The following is a 25,333-nucleotide window of genomic DNA, read 5'->3' on the forward strand; positions in this document are numbered from 1 at the left end:
GAGGCCCCGGCTCTTCTGTCCTGGCCTGGCCTGCACTTCTCTCTCCCAGGAACAGGTTCCGTGCCCACGACATGTGCCCACACCAGGCCAGGTCTGATTCATCCTCATTTCCCCCGCAGCATCTAGAATGGCTCCTGGCACGGGAAAGGTGCTGGCTAGGAATTTGCTGCTGCAGACGAGGCCTCGGTGTCCTCATCCGTGAAATGGGGGTGCTGCGTCCCACCCTGAGCTTGTGGAAGAGCCGAGGAGGGGTAGGCGCTGCTCCACCTGCCCAACCATCCCCAGAGGACGTCCACCTGCACCCCACCTGCCACAGGCACCAGACGCCAGCCCAAGCATACCCCACAGCGGGGCTCCCCAGGCAGCCTGAGCCCTGTGTCCCAGCCCCGACCTGCTGTGCAGGCTTCAGCCTCACTCACCTCTGGGGTGGGGACACGGATGCCGGCCCTGTCTCCCCGAAAGTAGCGCTGGCACCAGCAAGATCGGGGCTCCTGTGGGACAGGGCTCGGGCAGGGGCCCCCAGTGCCTGGCACAGAGCCGGGTCCACTTCCTCCCTCCCCTGCAGTCTCACCTGCAGCCCCGCCGTGCTCAGCCTCTAAGTGGGGGGAGTGGGGGTCCCGCAGGCTCTCAAAGGCTGGAGACACAGCAGGAAGCAGGGCGCTGTGGTGGGCTTAGGAGGGGAGACCCTGGCCTCCCCCCTTCCCCGGGCTGCAGGCAACGCAGGTGCAGCCCAGCCAGCGCAGCCCGAGCAGGATGCAAGCGCGATTTGCCAAGCGGAGTCCCAGGCCCGCGCGCCCCTACCTCTGGCCCACGTCGCTGCCCACGGAGCCCCCGCCGCGGGCCGGCAGCAGCGGGCTGAGCCCGTGCGGCTCCTCGGGGGCCGCGGCGCCGGCTGGGGCTCCCCCCGGGCCCGCCTTGCCCTCGGACGGCGAGCGCGGCAGCTTGGCCCGCGCCATCCTGCGGGGAGCGCTCGGCGCGGCGGGCGGCGGGCGGCGGGCGGCGGGGGCGGCGCCGGGCGGAACCATCTCAGCTCGCGCCGCGCCCTCCCCGCGCCGCCGCGCAGTGGAACGGCCTGGAGCCGGGGCTGGGGGGCTGGGGAGGGCGGGGAGGACCGCCCGGCTCAAACCACCGCCAGGACGCCCCATGGAGAAGGTTCAAGCACCCGGCGGTCCTGCGGCTGCTTTGGCAGAAGCCAAGCAATGGTAACAATGACAGTCGCGCACGGGGGGAGGGGAGGAGCCGCTGGGGCTGGTGGCCCTGGGCGCCCACCCCGGGCAGCAGATGCTGGAGAGGAGCCGGATTCCCGCTTGGCAGGGCAGGGCCCTCCAGCCGGCCTGCCGACCAGACCTGGCGCTCAGGATGGCCTGCCCAAGCTGTGCCCACCCCTGGCCCCCAGCCCTGGGGTGGGGTGGGTGTAGTACCCTGGCCGGGGGGTGGTGATGGCTGAGTTTGCCTGTCCTCACCAGGGTCCTCACCCCCCAGTTCCTACCTCCAAAGCTGTCAGGGTACAGCCCATGGGGGCACTCCGGGATGGTGCCTGTATGCCAGGCTGGGCACTGGGCACAGATCCCACCTGTGTGTGTGCAGCGCTGGTCTGCCCCAGATGCCTGGCTGGACCCGCACATCTCACATGATGTGGCTTTTGTAACCGTTCCCTTCCATGTCACAAACGCGGCTCCAGGTGACTCGCCCAGGTGACAGGCAGGTAACAGCTGGGAGGTGTTGGCGCCGGGAGGCCCGGCTGCCCCGAAGCCAGCTCGGTAGAGGCAGGAGGCTGTCAGATGTGCCCCTGTCCTCAGCAGTGCCAGGTGGCAGAGCCCTCCGGACTTGTCCACACTCTGACCCCAGACCTGGAGTCCTTGCAAGCCAGGGGTCTGTCTCCATTTCTTCCCCCAGCCGCGCCCCAACCAACAGCCACGGCCCAGCGAGTACAGAGGCCTGTGGGAGGCAGGTGGGCCTAGGACCCCCTGACAGCACCAACTCCAGGGAGTGGGCCGGCCCGCCCCAAACTCACACCAGAAGCCCTCCCGGAGCCGGCTGCCTGTTCCCCCACCCTGAATCTCCCCACCCTTGGCTGGACGGTTTCTGACCTCACTAGGCCCTGATGCACCCGTACCACAGGGGACTGGGTGGCCAACGCGGATGGGGTGGGGGTAAAACTCCAGCCACAGGTCCCTGAGCCCACAGCTCAGGCTTCCATTTCTTCAGCACCCATGCTGAGGGAGGGCTGGACCACTCGAGGGAGGCCGAGGCACAGGGCCCTGCTCCCTCTGGGGGTCCAAACGCTGAGCCGCCATCGTGCTCAGAAAATGAACAACTCACTAGCGCTCCCGATACCTGCCCTAGCGCCCTCCCCGATGTGGCTGAGTAAGGAAAATCCCCCGAAAAGTCACTGCATGTGGTCTGAGCACACAATCCTATGCACGTCGCCCTGGCTGCCTGTTGTGGCTCGGGTCTACCCCAGGGGAGAGCGCTGTTCATCCCTGCAAAGCACGAGGACCGTCTGCCAGCCCCTGGTGTTGGGGAGCACCAGCAGATGGAAGCCCCCTTCAACCCTCCTGTGGAGTGCCCCAGAACGGCTGCAAAGAATGAGGCTGGGCGCTTCTCCTGGGCGCGCTGCTGAGTGAGCCCCATGCCGTGCTGGGTGTAAATAGACCAGGCGGAGCCCCGCACCACCCCTGGGTGCCACCTGCAGGACCCTTCACCGCACCATGACTGCACAAAGGGCCGGATGGACATCAGGGCTGCCCATACATGGTCACCCTGAAGCAGGGAGGAAGCCAGGAGGGAGGGTGTCTGGGCTGTGGATGCTGTGGTTTCACAAAGAAACAGCTCACTCACTCCCTGGGCACGAACCCACAGCCAACCACAGTGCTGGAGGAAGCCTTACTCAGAAGGCAAACGCACGCTCCCACCCGGGGCAGCTATTCCATGATGCAGTGCTGTGACTTTTTCTGTTCCTGCTTTTCGAGAGTGCAGTGGGTCTTCACTTACTCGTGGCCTTTGAAGCACAGCATCAGAGTTAGGTGATAAGAGAACGTCTGTGCAGTGTTGTCCATGGAGTGCCCACAGCCGGCTGCAGCAGGTGCAGCCTGGGGTGGGGGGAGGGGAGGAGACCTTCCCAACTTGCTGCTGCACCACGTCTGAAGTTTGATTTATTTTGAAATGACTCTCTATGTTCGTCACAGAATGTCCAGTGAGATGATTCCCACGTGGGAAGGACAATCCCTTCGGCATCGAGCAGTGGTCCCAGAAGCCCCCTTTCCTGGCCTCAGGGTACCAGGACGGGTGCAGGGCACATGGCTAGAGCCAGGTGAGGAGGGGAGGGTGGGCTGCGGCCCCAGGCTTGGGGTCCACAGAGCCACATGAGCCTTGAGGTGTCCCCAGCACTTTCCGCTCCCATGGAGCCTAGAGAGGCTCAACCCCATGGCTACACAGAGGCAGACATCCTGGAAACTCAGGAAAAAATAACAACTGCCCTTTTAGGGAGCACAAAGATGCTGCGGTTCAAACGTGTGTCCAAACAGCCCTGCGGAGAGGGCGGGGCCTTGCTTCGCCTACCGTGAGCTGAGTGGGACTGCGGGTTGGACAGAGGACAGGGAACCAGGTGGACCCAAGGTGTGTTTTGAAGGTGGCACTGGCTAGACTTCCTGAAGGACTAGGGGGGAGGGACAGCGCCCAGGCTTGGAGGGAGGGAACAGGCAGGTGGCAACACCCCAAGGTGGGGGAGACAAAAGCAGCAGGCGGGGGTGGATTATGACACCCATTCTGGACATTCTTAAAGTGCCTCCCAAGTGACGTCTCGTGGGTCAGCACCCACACCTGGTGCTGTGGGGGGCTGCCAGTCTGAGACTGTCAGTCTGAGACCCATCTGGGTCTCCGGCTCAGCAGTGGGATCTGAAGCCCCAGACCAGCTGTGGTCACCTTTGTGGAGTGGTGCAGCCTGAAACTGGCCAAGTGGGAGAGGACTGCAGGGCTGGGCAGTGTGACATTTACAGATGTGAGGGCAGGTGCAAAGGCAGGTGTGGGGGCAGGTGTGAGGGCAGGTGTGGGGGCAGGTGCAGGGGCAGGTATGGGGGGCAGTTGTGGGGGCAGGTGTGAAGGCAGGTGTGGGGGAAGGTGGGGCAGGTGTGAGGGCAGGTGTGGGGGCAGGTGCAGGGGCAGGTGTGGGGGGAGGTACAGGGGCAGGTGTGGGGGGCAGGTGAGAGGGCAGTTGTGGAGGCAGGTGCAGGGGCAGGTATGGGGGGCATTTGTGGGGCAGGTGTGAAGGTAGGTGTGGGGGCAGGTGCGGGGGCAGGTGTGGGGGGAGGTGTGGGGGAAGGTGGGGCAGGTGTGAGGGCAGGTGTGGGGGCAGGTGCACGGGCAGGTGTGGGGGGAGGTGTGGGGGAAGGTGGGGCAGGTGTGAGGGCAGGTGTGGAGGCAGGTGCAGGGGCAGGTATGGGGGGCATTTGTGGGGGCAGGTGTGAAGGTAGGTGTGGGGACAGGTGCGGGGGCAGGTATGAGGGCTGCGCCAACCCAGGACAACGAACAAGCATAGTAGGAACTGGAGATGAATGACTCAGAGCCGACAAGGAGAGGGCAGGCCAGCATCACAGACCTCCTGGAGGGTGTCCAGGGGGGTCACAGAGGAGGTACAGGTGGTGCTGCTCCCCACACTGCTCCCATCTTCTGAGTCCAAACTGGGAGTGCTGGAATTCTCACCCTTAGTCCCCAACAGGAGGCAACCAGGGGGTGTGTCCTGACTTTGGTCACTGGCTGGCTGGGGAGACACCAGGGCTGACCCTTGGACTGAGGTGAGACCTCTTGATTGCCCCCAGCGGGAGAAGGGCATGGAGCCCCAGGAAGGAGGGAGGGAAGAAGGAAAGGAAGGAAAGGAGAAAAAAGAGAAGAGAGAGAGAGAGAGAGAGAATGGACTTCAGCAGACAAAGAACCCGGCCAACAATAAAACAAAACCCAGGGAAGAAGGAAGTTCCCAAGGAGGAATTTGGGCACTGGATTAACTTGATAAGGACAAGGTGCAATGGAAGCCACACTGGAAGATGAGATGAGCCTGTTCATCTCAGCAGCCAGTGGCAGAGGGGGAGACCACAGAACTCCAGAAGCAAGTGGAGAGCCCACACGCCATACAGTTATGACTCAATGAACCCAGGCCAGGAGGAACAGGAGAGGCATGGCTGAAATCGCATTATAGACATGTGGCTCTGACCATCATAGCGAAGGCACAACAAGATCCAGGCACCGGAGTAAGGGTGACGACACTTTCACTGGAGGATTGCTTGTGCCCCTGAGTAGAAGCCTCAACGAGTTTTTGGTATTTAAAATATATTTGAAGCTGGGTGCGGTGGTTCATGCCTGTAATCCCAGCACTTTGGGAGGCTGAGGTGGGCAGATCACCTGAGGTCAGGAGTTCAACACCAGCCTGACCAACATGGTGAAACCCCATCTCTATTAAAAATACAAAAATTAGCTGGGCATGGTGGTGGGTGCCTGTAATTCCAGCTACTGGGGAGGCTGAGGCAGGAGAATCTCTTGACTCCAGGAGGCAGAGGTTGCAGTGAGCTGAAATATCATGCCACTGCACTCCAGCCTGGGTGACAGAGCGAGACTCCGTCTCTCTCTCTCTCTCTCTCTCTCTCTATATATATATATATATATATGCATATTTGAAAAGTATTTAGATATGTGATGATGAAGCAAAGAAAGAACTGTGCATGGTGTCCCAGGAAAACAAGACACAGGATGCATTCCATCCAGATATGGATCCTACTCCACCTCTTCAGCTGAGGGTAAAGAAGGTTCTGCAGGTGCACAAGACAGAACCAGCGAGTCACCATGAAAGGGGTGAAGTGAGCTGGCTGCAGATTTTCTGCAGAGGATGACGGTCCCATGCTGATCAAGTTCTAACAGGATTAAATGAGGTCTAGGACTATCATACCCAGCTAAAATGTCCTCCAATGCAAAGGAACGTGAGAGAACGCAGCACAAATGCAGACACCCTTGTTGGGAGAAAAACCACCACAGCCACCTCAAACATGAAATGAAGCTGCCAAAAGAAATGCCAAGGAAAGAATTCCAGCATGAAGAAGCCGTATGAAAGGGTGGGTGGGCAGTGGGAAACCCATTGAGGGGGCTACAGAGCGTTAGAGAATTACACAAAATATGGTTATAGAACAGGTAAGCATTTAAACCTTGGTGGAGTAAAAACAATGATAAAATTAGTAACATTGTGGGTATGTGGGACACTGTGATCCAAAATGAAGACACGCCAGGCGACAGATTCTAATGTGAGCTGCAGTGAAAGACCCATCCCCAGAGAATGACTGACTCCAGGGCAGGGAAGTTTCGAGAGTGTGAAAATCTAGTTTTGCTAGAGAACAAGGAAGTTGCAAAGAGGAATGGGGTCATGTCCAAGGGTACGGAAGTCAGTGGGAAGGGCTCCCACTGGCCAAAGTGGAGGCAGTGGGATCTCAGAGGGGACAATGATTCAAACATGGTGTGTGGGCTTCCTGCTGCTGTGGTTACAAATGACCACAAATTCAATTGCTAAATCACATTTTTTTTTTTTTTTACCTTGAGACAGGATCTCACTTTGTTGCCCAGGCTGGAGTGCAGTGGCATGAACGTAGCTCACTGCAGCCTGGACCTCCTGGGCTCAAGTGATCCTCTTGCCTCAGCTTCGCAAGTAGGTGGGACTACAGGCATGCACCACCATGCTCGGCTAAGTTTTGTATTTTTTGTAGAGATGGGGTTTTGCCATGTTGCCCAGGCTGGTCTGGAACTCCTGAGCTCGAGGGATCTGCCTACCTTGGCCTCCCAAAGTGCTGAGATTTCAGGTGTGAGCCACCGTACCCGGTCAACACAAATGTTTTAAGCACACAATCCCGGAGGTCCGAAATCCCAAGCCCGAAGTGCTGGCAGGCTGGCTCCTTCTGGAGTCCCAGGGAGGAATCCATTTCCTTGCCTCTTCCAGCTTCCAGTGACCACCACCCTCCCCAGCTGGGCCCCTCCTCCCATCGCTCCAGTCCTTGCTTCCGCCGCTCATCTCCCTCTCCAGCGACTCTGAGCCTCTGCCTCCCTCCCCTAGGAATCTGTGATGATCTTGGCTCACCCAGATCATCCACGATAATTTCCCATCTTCAAGGCTCTCCACTTAATCATATCTGCTAATCCCCCTCGCCACGTGTGGTCCCCCTCGCCACGCATGGTTCCATAGTCACAGGTTTCTGGGATCAGGACATGGACATCTTCGGGGGAGCGTTATTTGGCCCACCACACACGGCAGGTCCACAGAACTCCATGGGTCCACACCTGATGCTCCAAAGGGGGAGTCCAGGGAACCCCTCTCCTTGTTGTCACCACTAGAGGCTGCAATTCAACACGGCCTTACTGTGAAAATCTGCCATGAAAGAGAAAGGGTCGAGGGTGTTTCCAGCAGGAATTGTATTTGGGGGTCCACAGCTCCCATGGATGAAGGATCAGCACAGTGCAGAGGAGAGTGTGGGTAATGCTGATGGAGTGAGGAAGAGAAAAAGGCGGCCAGCACCTCCCAGTCCCCAGTGGAAGGACGGGCTTGGGCAAGGGCCTTCAGAGGGGGCCAAGAGCCACAGAGGGGGCACTGGGTGCTTGTAAAGCCACAGGCCACCTTGAGGTGACCAGGGGGAAGTACCTGCCCAGTGGTGGGGTTGGGCTGGCCCCAGCTTGTCCATCGGGCCATCTTTGACATGGGCAACCAGGACCTGAGGCCACACGCAGACACCAAGGGCACGTGCAACATTTTTGAGCCTCGATCAAGTAAGCTCCGTCCAGCAGGCCTGCAGACCCAGCTTCCACTTTGCAAAAAATACTGGAGGCAGAAGAACAAGCTGAACCACCCACAGAGAGGCCACCGGACACGTGCAGACGGTGGAACCTTCTGCAGGACGAGAGGCCTGGTGTACGTGCTACCTCTGTTGCATAACGAACCACCACCAGCCTGGAAGCTCACAGCAGCACCCACTTATCACTTCTCAGTTCTGTAGGGTAGAAGTCCGTGCACAGCTGAGCTTGGTTTTCTGCAGAGGGTCCCGTGAGGCTGAGACCGAGGCATCTGCAGGGCTGGGCCCGCATCTGGAGCCCAGCAGGAATCTGCTCCCAGGCTCATTCCTGCCATCCGCGGAATCCCCTCCTGCACTGTGGGACAGAGGACCCCCTCTCTTGCTGGCCGCCGGCAGGGAGTTGCTCTCAGCTCCCCAGGGCCACCTCCTTCCTTGGTGTATGCCCTCATCTCTAAAGCAAGCACGGATGTGTTCAGTTCCCTGCTGCCTCCAGTCACTTCACCTCTTCCACTGCCAGCCAGAGGAAACGCTGCTTTCAGAGGGCACGTGTGAGTAGACGCAGCCCACTCGGATAGTCACCCTTTGATTAATTCAAATTCAACTCATCAGCGAACTTAATTATATCTCCTGGGTATACCTGTCTCCCCATTCCTCCTTTGTATAAACAGGGGCCTTAGTCCTATTGAATTAGGGCCCAACCGAATGACCTCATTTCACCTTAATTACCTCTAAAGAACCAATTTCCAAATACAGTCATATTCTAAGGTACCATGGGTTGGGGCTTTGATATATAAATCTTGGGGGACACAGTTCAATCCCGAACACCATGTCACGTGACAATCATGGTGTGATGTCTCAGATTCGCAATCCCGGGGGTAGGGTGGGAAATCCTGGGGGACCCGCCTGGTGGGAGCTGTTCCAGATTAAAAAGGGGTTTGTGAATCATCATAACCAGACCCGACAAAACACTCCTGGATTGAGCACACCAGCTGGTGAGGACATGCCGGGGCCGCTCTCGGGCAGATGTCTCTCCAAGCTGGGCTTGGGCTGCCCCTCTCCCAGGACTCCTGCCCGACCCTCTCCCCTTCCCAGCCCGTGGCTGCGGCCCTCACTCTCCGGCCCCCCCGGCTCTCCGCCCCTCCGTGGGCATGGCCTCGGCCTCCCTGAGTTCTGGGGAGATGCCTCCCCCTTCCTGTCCCCCGGCACAGGGCGTGAGTCTTGGGAGACCTAATCAGGGCTTCCTGAAATCTGGGCTTTTCCCAGGCAGGCCGCGGGTGGCGGCTACATCCTCAGTGAGGCTATGGGGGTCACTTCCCAAGGAGGGGCCTGGGGGTGGCTTGGCCGCTGGCTCTTTTCTGCCCCACATAGAAACCAGGTGAATCTGCCCCGATGTTCTCCCTCCAAACAATTGTGCAATTTCCTGGTGTCGGGTGTCCTGGGGCTGCCGTAACAAAGTACCACAGCGGGGGGGCTTGAAGCAACAGTTCTGGAGGCCAGAGTTGACATCAGTGTCCCTGGGCTGAAGTCCAGTGTCACAAGGCTACGCTTCCTTGGAGGTCCTAGGGAAGGTCCTTCCTGCCTCCTCCAACTTCTGGGGACTCCAGGCACCCCTCGGCGGTGGCCACATCACTCCAGTCTCTGCCCCCGCCTTCACACGGCCATCTCCTTCTGCCTGTGTTAATCGTCTTTTTCTTTTTTCAGTTTTTCTTAAGGCGAGCTTGTTTTTGTAGTAAATACGCGTAACACAAACGTTGCCATTTTAACCCTCTTTGCCGCCCTCTTTTAAGGACCTTGTGACGGCGTTTTGGGCCAGGATGGCCTCCCCACTGCCACATCTTTCCCTCACTCGCCTCTTTAGAACCCTGCACAGCAGGTCCCAGTCCCAGGCTGCGGATTGGGACGGTCAATCGGGATGGTCACCCTTCGGCTGGTCTGAGAAGGGCCCTGGCGTGGACCCACGCTCTCTGGGTGGCCCTTTGCTCCCCTGCGGGCCCCACCTCTGTCCAGAGAATCCAGGCCAGCGAGTAGGGGCTGGAGGAGCAGTACCCAGGGGCCGGGATGCGTAGTGACCTTTGGCATGGGGGACACCGCCTGGCCTGGTGCCACACCTCCCTTCAAAGGCACGACAGCACCACTAGGCACGGAAGAGGTCCTCCCCTCCCAAAGGTGACACACGGCTGGGCTCCCCCCCCCCCATTCCCAGGCCCCTCGGGCTGGGCCTTGGCTAATCACTGTGAAGGGGGCCCTACAGAGAGTGGGGAAACTGACAGAGGAGAGGGAGAGAGAGAAAGAGAGAGGGAGAGAGGGGGAGAGAGGAGGAGAGAAGGGGAAAGAGAGGGAGAGAGGGAGGGAGAGAGAGAGAGTGGGGGTGGAGAGAGAGGGAGAGGGGGAGAGAAGGGGAGAGAAGGGGAAAGAGAGAGGGAGAGAGGGAAAGAGGGAAGGAGAGAGGGAGGGAGAGGGAGAGAGAGAGGAAGAGGGAGGGAGAGAGAGGGAGAGAGCGGGAGAGAAGGGGAAAGAGGGAGGGGGGGAGAGAGGGAGAGAGATGGAGAGGGAGAGAGAGAGAATGGGAAAGAGAGGGACAGAGAGGGAGAGAGAGAATGGAAAAGAGAAGGAGAGGGAGGGAGAGAGAGGGGGAGAGAGACAGAGAATGGGAAAGGGAGAGAGAGGGAGAGAGAATGGGAAAGAGGGAGGGAGGGAGAGAGAGGGAGGAAGAGAGGGAGGGAGAGAGGTAGAGAGTGAAAGAGAGAGAGTGAGGGAGAGAGGGAGGGAGAGAGAGAGGGAAGGAGAGAGAGAGGGAGGGAGAGACAGAATTAATTAGCTAATCATCAGGTTGGGGGCGGGACTGGGGTGAGGCCTCGGCAGAGTCTGATCTGGGTCTCCAAGGGGCCCCGTCCGTAGCAGAACTTGGCTTACCCGGGGTGCCTCGCTTTACCCTCCCAACAGGTTCTACCTACTGAGGGACCCACTGAGGCTTGGAACGGGATGGGGGTGAAGATGCGGCCCTGGCCACATGGCAAGCCACGGAAGCCAGGGGGAGCTCTGAGCTCAGACCCCTCCCCAGTGGCCACCCAAGACTGGGCTGGCTTTGCTCCCAGGGGGCTTCTGTCCCTGGGGGTCTGGCCTCATCCAGGTCCCTAGAAGGGATCTGAGACCCAGGGAGGCTCCAGAGGGTCCTGCAGGCTGGGAGTCTGCCCTGGGGGCTGCTGGCCCTGTGCCACGTAGTGGTGTGCAGAGGGGCTGGGAACATCCACGCAGGCCCTCAGCTGCCCCTGCCCCTGCCCCAGCCCAGCCCCCAGCCCAGACAGCGTCCTGGCTCCTCCTGTCCCCTCCCCTCATCCCCCTGCCCCCACGACTGCAGGCCTTTCCCCAGTCCTTTGCTGGCCCTTTTGTGGATCAAGGTCAGGGGAGGATGTGGGGGTCTCTTGCCCTGACAGGCCCCTCCGAGCCCCCACAGCCGTGGCTCCTGGGTGGTGGCTGGGGAGGCTGCTGCCCACCAACCCCTCTTCCTCCCCAGACCCCTATCGCCCAGGTGGTTCCTCCTGCCGGACCTGGGCTCCCAGGGCAGACAGGAGGGGGCCTCTTTTCCGGCATTTCGGCTTTCCAGCATATATTCAATCAACTTAGGACACACCCAGGCGAACCGCCCAGCAAAAGGACGGGGCTGTGCTGGAAACAGACTCTGTCCGCCTAGACCTGGCTGAGGGTCCCAAACCCAGCAAGGGCAGCCACAGCTCCATGTGGGAACCTCCTTAGTGGCCCCTGGGCCCCCCCAGCTTTTGTGCTGTCCCAGAGTGACCCCTGCACCCTCCAATGTGTGCATCGGTGTCCTGGGGCTCAATACCACAAACTGAGTGCCCAAAACTGCAGAGGTCTCTCCTCTCCGTTCCGGAGACCACAATCCAAAATCCTGGTGCTAGCAGGTCCACCCTCTCCCGCAGGCAAAGGGGGTCCTCCGCCGTCTCCAGCTCCTGGTGGCCCTGGGCTCGTGGCAGCGTCGCTCTGATCTCTGCATCTGTCCCGGCGTGGCTTCTTCTCTGTGTCTCTGGGTTTGTTCCTTCTCTTCGTATGAGTCACTGGATCTGAGCCCCTCAGTCCAGAATGGCCTCACCTTGAGATCCTCAACTAATCACATCTGCAAAGACCGTGTTTCTACATAAGGCACATTCTGGGGTTCTGGGAGGACAGGAATCTTTCGGAGGCCCTGTTCAAACACTATAGGGGACCTGGAGTACTCTCCACAGACCCCTTCTTCTGAAGTCCCCCCAGGCAGCTGTGTGGCCCTCGACAGGCCCCTCCCTTCTTAGGACTCCGTTTTCCTGTCTGTACAGGGAGGGGGTTGGGGATTGAGCCACCAAGGGATCCTGGGCTGGGTTTGTCATGTGTCCACCACACACCCCCTCACGCAGCTGCCTCCTGTGGAGCGGGGGCAGGGACAGGCCCCGGCGCTGCTCCCACCAAGATTAACCTCAGGATCACATGGGGGAGCCCAGCACCCGCTCTCATCGGGGGAGGACCCTGTCAGATCTGTTGTCTGCTAGAGGGAAGGTTCAGGGTCATCCTTGAAGCCAGCGGTGGGGGGCCCATCTGTGCCTGCAGGAGCCCAGGCTCTGGCTGGGCAGAGGAAGCTCCAATCCAGGTGGGTGGCCGGGGCCTTCAGGTCGGGCCTCTCGGGGCAGCCCAGCCCAGCGCATCTCAGCCCAGCCGACCCGGCCGGAGCTAGGGATCCCAATGAAATACATGACACACCTGGTGAGGTTTCAATGTCGGATGAAAAATAATCGTCTTCAGTATAAGCACGTCCCCGATATTGGATGGGATACACTTCCACTGGGAAATGATTCACTGTTTATCTGACAGTCATATTTAACCAGGCATCCTGTGTTTGTATTTGCTGACACTCAACTCGACCTCTGTTGCATGACTGAATGAATGAATGCCTGCATACGTGGAGGAAGGAACAAGCAGACTGGCCACGCCCCTCGCCCAGCACTGGCCTGCCTGGATCCTGCAGGTGAGGACCTGGTTCTCCGGCCCCCACAAGGCTGTGCCTGCCCCCATTGGCCTGTGCTTCCCTGGGCGCTGCCTTCACTCTTGTTTGAGGCTCAGGGGGCTCAGGATGGGAGTGCACATGGGGCCCGCTGTCTCTACCCACCCACTGCTGCCCCCTGTACAGATGGCGCTCCCTGAGCCACCCCCAGCCTGGCCTCCAGGGATGAAAAGCACCCCATGGGGAGGACACGAAGTTGAGGCCCCTGGAGGCCTGACCCTGAGGCTGGCCTGGACTGCGAGGCCCTCGGTGCCCTCCCCCTGTGCCTCTCGAGCCTCTGAGCCCAGATCCCACAGTCAGCTCTTATTCAGGGGCCCACGATGGATAAAAATTCAGAGGGGAAAGCAGGAGTGCTGGGAGGAGGGCGTGGAGCTTCCCAGGGCCTCTTATGAAAACCTGGAGAGGAAGACACTGGCTCAGGGCAAAGGTGGCAAGGATACCCAGGCCTCCCCAGCCCACAGCACCCTCAGGAGAGCGGACGCTGGTCTGGGACGGGGCTGTCCTGAGCCATGGCGCTCAGACTGGATGGAGGAGGGGGTGTCCAAGGACATGAGGCACCTGTGCTAGGCCAGGGGCAGCTGGACACCACCAGGCCTGCAAGCCCCGAGGGGTGGCCCTGCACTGAAGGCGGTGATGCCTTTGATGGACTTGGCAGACTGGCAGAATTGTCAGTAACAAGGTCCCTGGGACAGGGCACTTCCTGGGACAGCTCTAGATGCTCCGGAGTCCCACCAGGAGAGCCAGGGCCCCCCTCCTACTGATAGGGCTCTGAGGTCCCCCGAGCCCCGGGGTCCCTCCAGAGGCAGCATGGCCATGCAGCAGACATGTGGATACAGCTGTCGGTCGCACAGGCACAAAATGCCCCTTTGGGAGCCACATGCTCACGTGGTACACAAGAACGTCCTGCCAGGGAGCAGCAGCCTCTCCTCCCCGCCTGCCACACTGTGGAGCCGAGCCTCAGGCAATGGCAGTGAATGCCGGTGCTGGCCCTGTTCATGCAGGCGGCACTCCGTGCTGACCCCAAGATGGACGATACCTCTTGGAACAGGATGCGGGACAATTTCTAGGTACAGCTGGAACTCCTGACACCCCACCAACATTTTTGCTTTTGGGACCTGGTGGAGGGGTGACGGGTCATGGGACAGCTCATCCACCCTGCCAGGCCTCTGGGGTGCTGCCCTGCAGGCGAGCTCTCCAGCCCCCAGCTTCCTGCGCTCTGCAAGTTCACTGCCTTGGACAGCCACGCCCGTCGCTGAATGCTGGGGAGGCACAGGCAGTGTGGCCTCGACCTTCACTCACACAGTGGCCTGAGGCTAGCGGGGGCCAGCAGGGAAGGACCTGATGAGCGCTGGAGAGGAGAGGGAAGCTGCACACAGGAGGCTCTCTCTAGGGACCTGGCAGACGCCCTTGAAGTTTAAGGAATTTGAAATGAAAGTGCAACTTAACCCCCCGGAGGATTTCCCATGACCTCTTTTGCAGCATCCCCTTCTTTCCCTCCAAGCCTGCTCCAGACTGAATTGCGCCCCCCAGATTCCCTTGTTGAAGCCCCCACCCCGATGGGATGGTATTTAGAGACAGGGCCTTCAGGAGGCGAGTAGGCTTAGACGAGGTCATGAGAATGGGGCCTCGGGATGGGATCAGTGCCCCACAGGAAGAGAGCAGAGGGCCTGCATTCTCTGCCCCGTGGGTGCAGCGAGAAGACGCCATGTGCAAGCCTGGGAGCTGCTCTCACCGGGAGCCAGGTCTGCCAGCGCCTGGATCCTGGGCTTCCAGCCTCCAGAACTGAGAAATAAATCTCTGTTGCTGAGGCTGCCGGGTCTGTGGTGCTTTTCCATAGCAGCTGGGAAGACTGAGACGAGGCATAAAAACACTTACACCCATTCCATTTCAGCTGGACGCGCCGGATGATGGAGACGGAACACTGGAGGGAGCGCATTGGGAATTACAACCTGAAGCCCAAACGGATGGTGGCTTCCTGACGCGGAGGATGCCAGCCCCTCCCACTGGGCATCTGTGTTCTGTTTTACACTAATGCGGGAGGAATTTCATTTTGTGTCACGCACATGAGTCCCTGCGACATAGGCTTGGTGACGAAGCCGTGTGCCCTGTTGTGCCAGCCCCAGGGGTGGGACGGGGGATGCAGCACCAGGGGACGTGGGATTCGCCCTCTCAGGGTCTCCCTGGATATCCCTGGGGTTTGGTTGGGGAAGCCAGAGCCCCCCGCTTAAGTCATAAAGATGCAAAGGCTGAGGACTGAGCCAGCCCTGGGCCCAGGGGTATCACGGACCCTCCTCCACGCCCCTGCAGCCAGGTGATGCCCCACAAGACGCCGCTCACATGTGGTGGGTCCTGGTCACCGACAGCCTCTGTGGCCCTCTGGCCCTCCTGTTGATCCTGCCCACTCCTTGGCCACCCAGGGCTGGAGGCGACCCAAGCCCCTGGAACCCACCGTCGGAGGGAGAGACAGGGCTAGGAGGAAGGTGCAGCCCACCCCAGGAGGCACAGTCTCCACAGCAGAGGCGTCACCTTCCCCCACTCGGACTCAGGCCCACCTTCCAGGACCCTGCTTCCTGGCAGGGAGCCCAGGAGACAAGGGTGAGCAGGCCCGGCCCCCAGCCCTGTCCACAGCCGAGTGGCGGCGACGCAGGCAAACCCTGAGCTGGAAAGAGACTGGAAAAATCATGACGCGCAGTTCACTCACTCAGGACACCGTAAAGCACATGGAACCTGCCAGAACTTTCAGACACCATCCCGGGCCTTTCCTGCTCCAATAAACTAGACCTTGACTCAATCACGCAGGCGGCAGACCAAGGGGGTCCAGGAAAGACAGACAGGCAGCCCCGCGGCTCTGGGATTGGCTCCTGGTATGCACATGGTCGGCACCCTCCCCTGGCCAGGAGTCCCCAGCCTGCCTGGGCCCCACTGGCCTGGCCAAGGCCATTTCTCAGGCTGGCTGTGTCCTCCCAAGCCTGTGGGTGTTTGCTCTGGAAAGGGACCCAGGGAGAGAAGGGCCAGGGGCAGGACTGGGCTCCCACCTGGCCCCTCCCTGCCCTATCAGTGTGTGCCTGCACACAGCAGGATGGCCCCGCGCAGAATGTTCAATATAACCACCCCCCACCCCACCACCCCTGGGGACTGAGCAGGCTGGCGTTTCCCTGAGCTAAGCAGCTCTGGGCAGGAGGCACGCCAGGGGACCTGGTGCTAGAGCGGAGTGGCTTCCAGGCTGGGGCTGGCCCAGCAGCTCAGGCTGAGAGTGTTGGGGGCCACTTCAGCCCCTTCTGGGGGGTCCCCCAGTCCAGGGGCCACGCTTCCCAAACCCAGCTCCAGGCCTCTCCCACCCCAGCCGTCACCCTGCATGGCTCCCTGACTCCTCCTCAAACCTTCACTGCCCCTAAACCACCACTGCCCCTCTCGAACCTTCACTGCCCCTCTCGAACCTGCACTGCCCCTAAACCACCACTGCCCCTGAACCTTCACTGCCCCTTGGGCTCGGCCGTGTGTCCCCCAATCCCCACCCTCACCTTTGGGTCAGGCCTGGCCACGCCCTTCCTCCTGACTGTTCCACCATTTCAAAGCTCCAGCCACACCTGAGTCTGTCACATGGGGACCCGGGGCCCTAAGGCAGGAGCAGGGTGGTGCAGGCGCAGCCCAGCCCTAGCTTCCCCAGAGCACCCCCGAAGGAGAGCCAACCTGTGTGCTAGGTCCTGCCCAGGCCACTCACGGGACTTCACACAAAAACTCTGGGCTCAATGCCCCTCAGGGAGCTGGGGCTAGCTCCAGGTCCCAGACGTGCCTTCTCAGCTCAGGGTCCCAGGGTGGCCTTCGGAGAGCAGGTGGGGGTGGGGGTGCAGGCAGGACCCAGCCCCCAGCCCCAAGAGAAGCGGAGCAAAGCTCCCTCCGGAGGAAGGCTGCCTGGGCCCCCTGCTTCTTCAGCAGGAGCCGGGCTGGTGTGTAGGGGCAGGATAATGGGGGTGGGGAGGGGACAGGAAGAGATGATGGAGCCGGGAGGGCTGGGCAGGAGGAGGGCACTTATTGCAATCCCAGGCTCTTTGCAGAAGGGATGATTCTAGAAGGCCCTCAGCACACCCAGTCACCCGGGGCTCGAGGCACTTCCCCGATCAGCTGGGAAATTGTTCAGTTATTAAGGATGACAGATGAGGGCTCAGAGGGTGGGGCTGTTTCCAGAGACATCCCCACCGCACCCCCTCCTGCTTGGAGGCCTGCTGGGGCCTTCACCCTGTGAGAGAAGCCTCTCTCTGTTCCCAGCCACCCTGTCCCTGTGGGGCAGCTGGATTCACTGTGGGGTAGGGTTGGGTGAATGGAAGGGGTGCATCCGGCAGGGCCAGGAAGGGGTCTGGGCCGCCCCCTCCTTCTGCACCCATCCCTGCTCCTGCGAGGCCACCGCTGGGTCCCTGCTGGCCCTGCCTGGCCCGTCCACAGTTGCTGCCTGTGGGGCCGGCAGGGGTCCACCCTCCACGCAGGCCCGCTGCCCCGTGTTCCCAGCAATGCCGGGCCCTGTTTGTGGTCCACTTCTCAGCTTGTTGTGTGAAAAAATATTTGCTGTTGCTCAACTCCAGAGAACCAAGTCAAGTTCCGTTCTCTGCTGTCGGAGGAGCTAAGGAAACAGCCTGGTCAGGCCCCTCTGGGGCAGTGTTCTGACCCCGGGAGGCCTGCACTCGGGCCGGCCTTTCTGCAGCAAGGCGGCCGCTCCCTTCCCAGGTGACCCTGGTGCCTGGGCCCCATGGCGGGGGGTGCTGGGCTCAGTTGGGGTGGCCCGAAGAGCCAAGGCAGTGGCCCTGGCCATGCTCAGGGACGAAGCTTCCTCTTGCCTGCCAGGAGCCCCAGCCAGTGGGCAGGGCCTTCCTGGCACCTCTCATGTCCTGCTTAATGCCTGGGAGTGTTGGCGACCCTGACGTTGCCTCCAGTGGTGGCTTCAGTGGCCCCGGTGGGCTGGGTCCTGGTGCAGCATGGCGGGGGGCGGCTGCCTGCCCCACCCCTCCCCACTGGGACTCTTTGTCTGGAATCTGCCCCTTTGGAGAGATGGGCCTGTGGTGTGACAGCCCCAAGTGCCCCCAAAGCATGCATCCCCCGACACACACAGCATCTTCCTGGGTCTCAGTGCAGGGCAGGATGGAAGCCGCGCCTCCACTGCCACAGACCGGGGTCTGCGCAAGGTGCCCGGGACCCAGCTCGGGGACACCGCCAAGACCCAAGCCCTCAGGCAGCCCCTGTCCCGCTGGCTCCTCAAGCTGCTCTTTGGGGGCTGTTAACCCCTCTGCAGAAGAAGAGGCCAAGTCTGTGTCCTCCAAGGGCCATGATGCTCATTTAGGCTTCCGGGACACTCTCGAGAGCTGGCTCTGGCTGGGAGGGCCAGGGCCTCCCTCAGCTGCCCCGGGGCTCCCAGGCAGAGGGGCAGTGAGACTCTCAGCATGGCTCAAGGGCTCCAGATCCTGGGCGCAGGTGGGCTGTGGCTGAATGCTGCTCCAGGGAGCACCCGAGACACCATCTGGTAGGCAGTGGGGAGGGTCCACCCAGGACCTCATCAGGTCCCTGAGGCGAGTGAGCTCCCAACTCTGCTCACTTCCCCGACCAGGCGGTACCGACGGGCTGGGTCATCCCCGCTGGGAGCGGCCTGCCTAGCAGTACAGCCTCCTGTGCCCACGTGGCCAGCCGAGCTCTTCCCAGCCCAAGGCCACAGGCGATGGAGGCTGTGGTGACTCACTGCCAGAGGCTCTACTCCCTGGGGAAACAGGAAGCCCGAGTCCTGCCCGCCCACCTGCTCGCTCACAGCCTGCCAGGGGTTGGCAGCAGCACCCGCTCCCCTCACAGAGCCTGCCCTGGGGTAGAAACAGGGAGGGTGTGAGGGGCACCAGTCTGTGCTGAGCCCCAACATTGAAACAGGGAGGGTGTGAGGGGCGCCGGTCTGTGCTGAGCCCCCACATTGAAATAGGGAGGGCGTGAGGGGTGCCGGTCTGTGTTGAGCCCCAACATTGAAACAGGGAGGGCGTGAGGGGCACTGGTCTGTGCTGAGCCCCCACATTGCACCTGCCCTGTGCTGGTGGTTGGGTCTCCCTGCCCCCCACCCTCTTCCCCTGGTGCAGAGACAGACCAAGCGGCACTTCCACCTTATCCAGACCTGAGACGCCCCCATGGCCAAGGCCACCGTGCTGGTCCCTCAGAGGCCCGAGCGGAGCCTGTGCTGCCGTGTCTGGGCACATGAGCCCTTCCTTCTGCAGCCCAGGACCCCATCCCAGCGTCCCCTCCCCTTCACCTAAGGGCTCTCTCACCCAGAGCCGGCAGGCAGGTCTTGCTGGGCTCAGCCCTCTCGGAGCTGGGCTCCCCATGGCCTCCAGACCCCCACCAGCGCTCCCTCCCGCATTCAGATAAGCACGTCCTCCCACCTCACACGGCCCCTGTGAGTCACTGCGGTACACAGGAAGGGGGTCCCACCAGGCCAGGCAGACGACCCCGGGTCTCCACTCCAGGAGGGGGAAGGCATAGGCACTGGGGATGAGGAGGAAGATGAGGAGAGATGGGGTGGGTTCTCATGGCAGGTAGAGGCATCAGACCCCACCCCAAGCACCCAGGAGGGTCCTCCAAGCGGCCGATCCCCTCCTCCAGGTCAGCTTGGGGTTTCCACAGAGCCAGGGCTGGGGTCCCCACATGCATGTCCTTATGGATAGGGGAGGGCTTGGGTGACCTCAGGACCCCTGGCAGCATCCTGATTTCCCTCATCGTTACCCACCCATTCCAGCATCAGGGGTCATGAGAGAGGCCAGGCCAGACTCACCCAACCCTGCCATGGAGGCTGAAGCAGGCCCCTTTGGGCAAAGAAGTTTGAGGAAGAGAAAGCCTTCAGGCCAGGCTCCCTGAGCTGCCTTTGAGAGGAGAGGCCCCCAGGCTGCTGCTGAGACCAAGGAGCTGCCATTCCTGGGTGGGGTAAGTGGGGGTTCCCCGGGCTCCCAGACCTCTAGGGCACCCTCTCCTACATCCAGTCGAGGCAATCTCAGGAAGGCCTGAGTCCACGTGAGGAGTGGGTTCAGCTGTGCAGGGGGGCGGCTGGCGAGCTGGCAGGTGACTCGGGCAGAAGCCCCCAACTCACTTGCCCCTGCGCCCCTGGAAAGCTGCCCACTCCTGTACTGTGCCCAGCCAGCCTCACTGGCCCCCGCAGCCTCCACGGGGAGCCAGGCAGAGCTGCTGGGAAGCGAGCTGGAGACCAGCCGACCAGCAGCCCCCCACCTTCCAGATCTCAGGGTGCCCAAGGCCACCATCTCCACCAGGCCCAGGCTTCCTCTCAGAGGTGAGAAGTGGGGAACCACTCTAAGAGGGAAGCTAAGTCCCCTCCCTGTCCCGTCCTATAGACACCAACACCACAGGAGCCAGGTCCCCTTCCCTCCCGTCCTATACACACCAACACCACAGGGCCAGGTCCCCTCCCATCCTTCACACACGAGGAAAGGTATGCAGCACAGCATCTCTGAGGCCATCTTGAGGGACAGCACCACAGGACAGGTACAGTGACCACACAGCCCTGATGCTCTACACCCCTGGCCACTCTCCCTCCAATAGAACTTCACTGTATACTTCATTTCCAACCAGACAGAGCAGGGCACTTGTGGGGTGGCACAGATGCCCTGTACCCCATGGGCCTTTCCTGGAGAGGACCCACAGCCACACACATCCAGCGGTCCACCTCCTAATACCATCGGCACACAACCCATGCGAACACTGGGCACAGCACGCCAAGGCCACTGGAATGCAAATCGGTGGCTGCCAGGGGCTGGGGGATGAGGGAGCACTGGGGAGTGAGTCCCAGTGGTAAGGAGCTTCCTTCTAGGGTACACAAATATTCTCGAATTACAGTGGTGAGGGTGGCACAATGTTGTGTACTAAATGTCACTAACGGTAAATTCTGTTTTACGTATTTTACCACAATTTTAAAAAACCGCACCCAGGATCAGGGACTCATTGTGAAATCCCAGCTTCTCCTCTCCCAGGGACGGGCACGGTTCTCTCCAGGCAGACAGCGAAAGCCTCTGCTGTCCACTCCTGAACACTCAGGAATACAGCAGTACAATTAGATCAACCACAGCCACAGGCGTTATCGAGTCATCTGGGAGCCCCAGGCACCATTAGGCGGATGGACACTACTTCCTGCCCAATATTGGAAGGATCTCCCAGGGCTGCTGTTTTCAAGAATTAACCAAGTCCCAGCTGAACAGGCACCTGAGGGGCTGGTGCTGGCTTAGAAAGATGTTGAGTCCACCGATTCCGCCTAGGGAAGCTTTGCGTGGCTCCTAGGAGAGCCTCCCAGCCATGCATGCCACCCTGGGACCAGCCTGGCTGACTGCCCTCTGCCCACACAGGGAGGTAAACTAAATTCTTCACCTGGGCATTTGCGCTTAGGCGGGCTCATTATTAGAGCACCGAGTTCAATAAGATAAAAAACCAGTTTAAACGGCCTCTCTGCAGGACGCGCACTCCCTGATTCTGAGTGGATGAAGACTAGGCTCAGTCCCCACTCCTGACTCTTGGTTCACACAACCCAAGTTATGGGAGGTCTGGCAGAATATTCCATTCCCCGCAGGCAGAGGGGTTTTAAGATCCCCTTTTTTACAAATCTTCATGGTCCTGGTGGATACAGTCCCTAGGACTGACCCTAGTTACAAACATGATTTCTTTTTCAGCTGCGGTTTCAGCAGTAGATTACTCTGAAAGCTCAGTTTGTGTCCTGACCATTTTCAACCTCATGTACTTTGTGTGCCAACCTGAATAACTGCGTTGTTGGGGGAAACTGTGGATTGACTAGCTGAGCCCAGGGCTGGGTGGTGACGGAGCCCTGGAGACAGTGACAACTCCGACCCTGCCATACCCTACCCGCTGGAAGGGCAGCGGCTCCTGACCTGAAGCCCCCGCGGGCTCCAGCTCCACGTGAGTCCTCAGAGCACTTGCTTTCACTTGCAGGCGAAAAAGCGCCTCCCCGGAGCCTGGCAGAGCTAAAGTGCTGGGTGTTTACCCAAGACAGCTATTTGGGGAAAAGGAGGAGAGAAAAGCAACATTTCTTCCAGCTTCCTGCCAGCCCCCTCAGCGGATGAATTATTCCCATGGGCTCATCCTGTTGGTCCTTAACTGAAAGGCACAATTCATTTTGCCTTTTTAGCCCAGGAGATGTTGAGGGGACGGGGACACTGACTCGGAATAAGTGACCAGGTCACGAACCTGAAGGACACGCTCCCTCACTGAATAATTAATCAAGGACCGCTGCCTGAGCCTGGAGGACGCCAGCCCTCAGCCAGGCTGCGGGCTCCGCCACCGGGGCGCTTCCGGCCCCGGCTTGCCCCCAAAACCAGAAAAACTGGGGTGCTGGGGGCTGGGAGCAGACACCGGAAGGCCAGGCCGCCCTCCGCCTCCGCGCCCCAAGTCGGGCTGTGGAAGACTCCGCAGCTCCGAGCATCCCGCGCCCTCCTCCGGAGACCCCCTCCCGAGAAGATGCTTCCCCCTGCCCCCACCCCCTCCGAAACTTCTGCGTCCCCAGAGGCCGGGAAAAGTTGAAGGGCGCCGGCGGCTGCGGGGGCGCGCGGGACCGGCCGTCAGCACCGCGGACAGCTCCGGGCGTGCGGCAGCCCCGGGACGGCGACCGCAGCCTCCCCGCAGCCCCTACCTGTCGTCGTTCTGGAAGGACGGGTCACCCAGCAGCAGGTCCCGGAAGCGGTAGCGCGGCGGCAAGGGCAGCACCTCCGAGTCCAGGTCGCTCATCTTGAAGCCGGCGGTGTCCAGGAGCGCGCCGTCCCCAGCGCAGGGCCGCCTGCGGGCACACGCCAGCGCCCCTCAGCCCGCGCCCGGCGCCCTCGCGGACGCGCGCAGCCCCCGGCCCGCCAGGCCCGGCCCGCGAAGCGCAGCCCGCGGCCACCGCGACCCACCGGGCGGGCGGCCGGGCGGGGGCGGGCCTGGCGGCACATGCGGGCGGGGGCGCGCGGGACCGGCTGCGCCGGGCTGGGGCTAGGGCGGGGGCTGCGCAGGGGCAGGGGGCGGGGCTCCCTCCAAAGCGGCCCCGGGGCCTGGCAGGAGGTAAGGGGGACGGGAGCTGTTATGGCCAGCTCAGGGACAGGCGCGCACCACTCCTCCCTGATCCCCCAAGAGCCAGGATGGAGGCCCTCCCCCTGCTCTGAAGCCCCGCCAGACGCCTGCAACCCCTCCCAACTCCCAAGCTCCCCTCCCCGTCCCCAGGGTCTTTGCCGAGGCCGGCTGCTCAACCTTCCTTCAGGGTCCAGCCCCAGAGACCCCCGTCTCAGACCCTCGGGCTGTTGAGGGGTGAGGGTGGAGTGACCAGGAGGCCTAAGAAGCCACCCTTGTTTGCAGCCTCCCCAGGCGGAGCAGCTCAGCTCAGGTCAGAACCCCGGGGGGCTGCCAGGCCCTCTGGGCCCTGAGCTGCCCTGCCATTGTCACCAGGTGAGGGATCAAAGAGACACAGAGAGCTGGCAGTGCTGGGTAGGGGCATCGTGGCACACCGGGTAGAGTGGGAGGTCCCCTGGTGGTCTGCAGTTCTTGGGGGCCCAGGCAGGTGTCTTCCAGGGGTCTTGCGTCTTTCCTGTCCCCGTGTCCCCCATTGAAGTGAGTTTTGGCTGCTCCAGAAGAAGCAGGAGCTGAGAGGCAGGGAGCTCCTTACCTGGCCCAGGCTGGCCCTTGTTCAAGGCTTCGAGGCCAGCAGGAGAGCAGAGGGGGAATGGAGGGGACTGGCTCCCCCACAGGCAGGGGCAGGAGGCTCTGACCACACCCAGCTCCCCGTGCTGTGCCCGTAGGCCCTGCAGAGGCCACTCACTTGGAACACCAGGTCCAGGGACGCTACAAAACTCTCTTCTCTCTCCTCAAGTTGGGAGGGGTGGGCACATTCCTTGAGCCCCCACCAAGTGCCTCTCCTGTGTCCCCTAACCCTCAGACAAGCAGCAGGTAAGGAGCTATGGGCACCCCAGGCTGAAGCTGCAGGCAGCAGGTGCGTGCCCCAAACCCTGCTCCTTGTTCTGAGGTCACAGGTTCAATCCCCAGGATCTGGCAGCGTTTGAAAAATAACATTTTCCTAATTGCATCAGCGTAGCTGCATGTTTTTCCTTAGTCACAAGCTGGCTGGGCCATGGGGAGGTGCAGGCAGGCAGGGGAACCACGTGGCCAGGGGTCGGGGCTCTATTTTCTTGATTTTGTGCCTTCCTTACTGAAAGCCCCTTTCAATGGCAAAACCCCAAGAGACTGCCGGCGCCTCAAGCATGGCTGCCTCCTCCCGTCCCCGCCCCGTCTGCCGTTTGAGTGGCTCTGGTTCCTCCTCCTGGCCTCAAGGCCCGGTCTTGGCAGGGCCCATGGACAAGCTCAGGGGGGTTGGACCTTGGCTTGCTTCAGGGGTCACTGGGGGAAGGAAGTGCACCAGGAGTCCAGAGACCTGGCCCCACCCCTGCTCCCCAGATGTGGCCTGGGGAGGGTGACAAGGACAAGCTGCCCTCGGGAAGCTGCTTTGACACTTGAGTGAGCACACGGCCATGCGCAGGTGTCCCGCAGGCCTCCTGGCATCCTGCCTTGTTCCCCCCACAGAGCCAGAAACCTTGAAAATACTTGGCTGTTGTGCTGGCTGAGGGCCGGGGCTACAGGGTCTCTGGAAAGGTGCCCATCGCAGGAGGACAGCAGCAGAGCAGCTGCTCCCCGTGTCCTTGGGGTCTGGTTGAGACTTTTCCCAAGCAGGAAGGCCTACATCGGCCAGCTTTTTTGGCCACAAGGGGATAGGGGAGTTTTGGGGGGGTCCGGTCCCTGCCGAAGCTGGCTCAGGTGGAACTGGAACACAACCCTGGCATAGCCAGACATGGGGACCCTGGGGCCCACCTTGAATTCTGCGCCCCCCTTTTCTCTTGCGCTCTCCTCCCTGTGTGACCTAAGGGGCCCTGGAGGACATCTAGGACCCCCCAAGGCCACATCCATGATCTTTTTATTCTCTGAGTGACGGCTGTGCCAAATAATTACCAATTTCCATAAGAATTCTGTGTTTGGTGGCTTAAGGAAGGTGTCCATCTCCTCAGCCCTTACACTACTCTCTGGACAAGGTGTGGAGCTCAACCTGTGGGACTCACACACCCCTTGGAACCAGGGCTGAGGTGACGGGACAGAGCACACCCCCTAGGCAAGGCCAGGGGCTCGGAGCACCCCCTGCTCCTCTTGGGGACTCTCTGGGCTGTCAGCACACACCCTGCAGGCCCAGAGAGTGGCAAGAGTCCCGCTGGCATGAGCACGGCTCAGTCCTGGCCCATCAGTCCTGCTGGGCAGCCCCCGGCGAGTCACTTCACCTCCCTGAGCCTGTTTGCTCATGCGTGAAGGGAGATACTGACACCTGTTCCCTTACAGGACGACTGTGAAGATGTAACCAGACAGCACGCCTGAGGCACTCAGAACAGGGCCTGCACGTGAGTGCTTCAGCTACAGCAGGTGTAGCGTGGCC

The 25,333-nt window shown here is 61.0% G+C and overlaps 1 protein-coding gene and 1 long non-coding RNA gene across 5 annotated transcripts in view; one reads left to right on the forward strand and one right to left on the reverse strand.

Moving 5' to 3' along the window:
• The window catches only part of LOC100588032 (potassium channel subfamily T member 2), a 47,374-nt gene that overhangs the window by 14,524 nt on the left and 7,517 nt on the right, over positions 1 to 25,333 (reverse strand). Inside the window, exon 2 of one of the 4 annotated variants that reach the window (XM_030808721.1) lies at positions 22,523 to 22,666. In XM_030808721.1, the coding sequence (XP_030664581.1) occupies positions 22,523 to 22,617 (95 nt within the window). In that variant the 5' untranslated portion in view covers positions 22,618 to 22,666. Of the gene's footprint in view, positions 1 to 801; positions 1,197 to 22,522; positions 22,847 to 25,333 lie in introns of those variants that run through there. The other 3 variants (XM_030808720.1, XM_030808718.1, XM_030808719.1) reach the window with 3 other exon arrangements.
• On the forward strand, positions 8,937 to 14,917 carry LOC115833893. Its single transcript, XR_004029114.1, has 3 exons — positions 8,937 to 9,980; positions 10,758 to 12,825; positions 14,753 to 14,917. It is a non-coding gene; the product is annotated as an uncharacterized LOC115833893 (long non-coding RNA).

The sequence above is a fragment of the Nomascus leucogenys genome, unplaced genomic scaffold (genome assembly GCF_006542625.1).
Source record: "Nomascus leucogenys isolate Asia unplaced genomic scaffold, Asia_NLE_v1 000771F_98928_qpd_obj, whole genome shotgun sequence".
NCBI lineage: Eukaryota > Metazoa > Chordata > Mammalia > Primates > Hylobatidae > Nomascus > Nomascus leucogenys.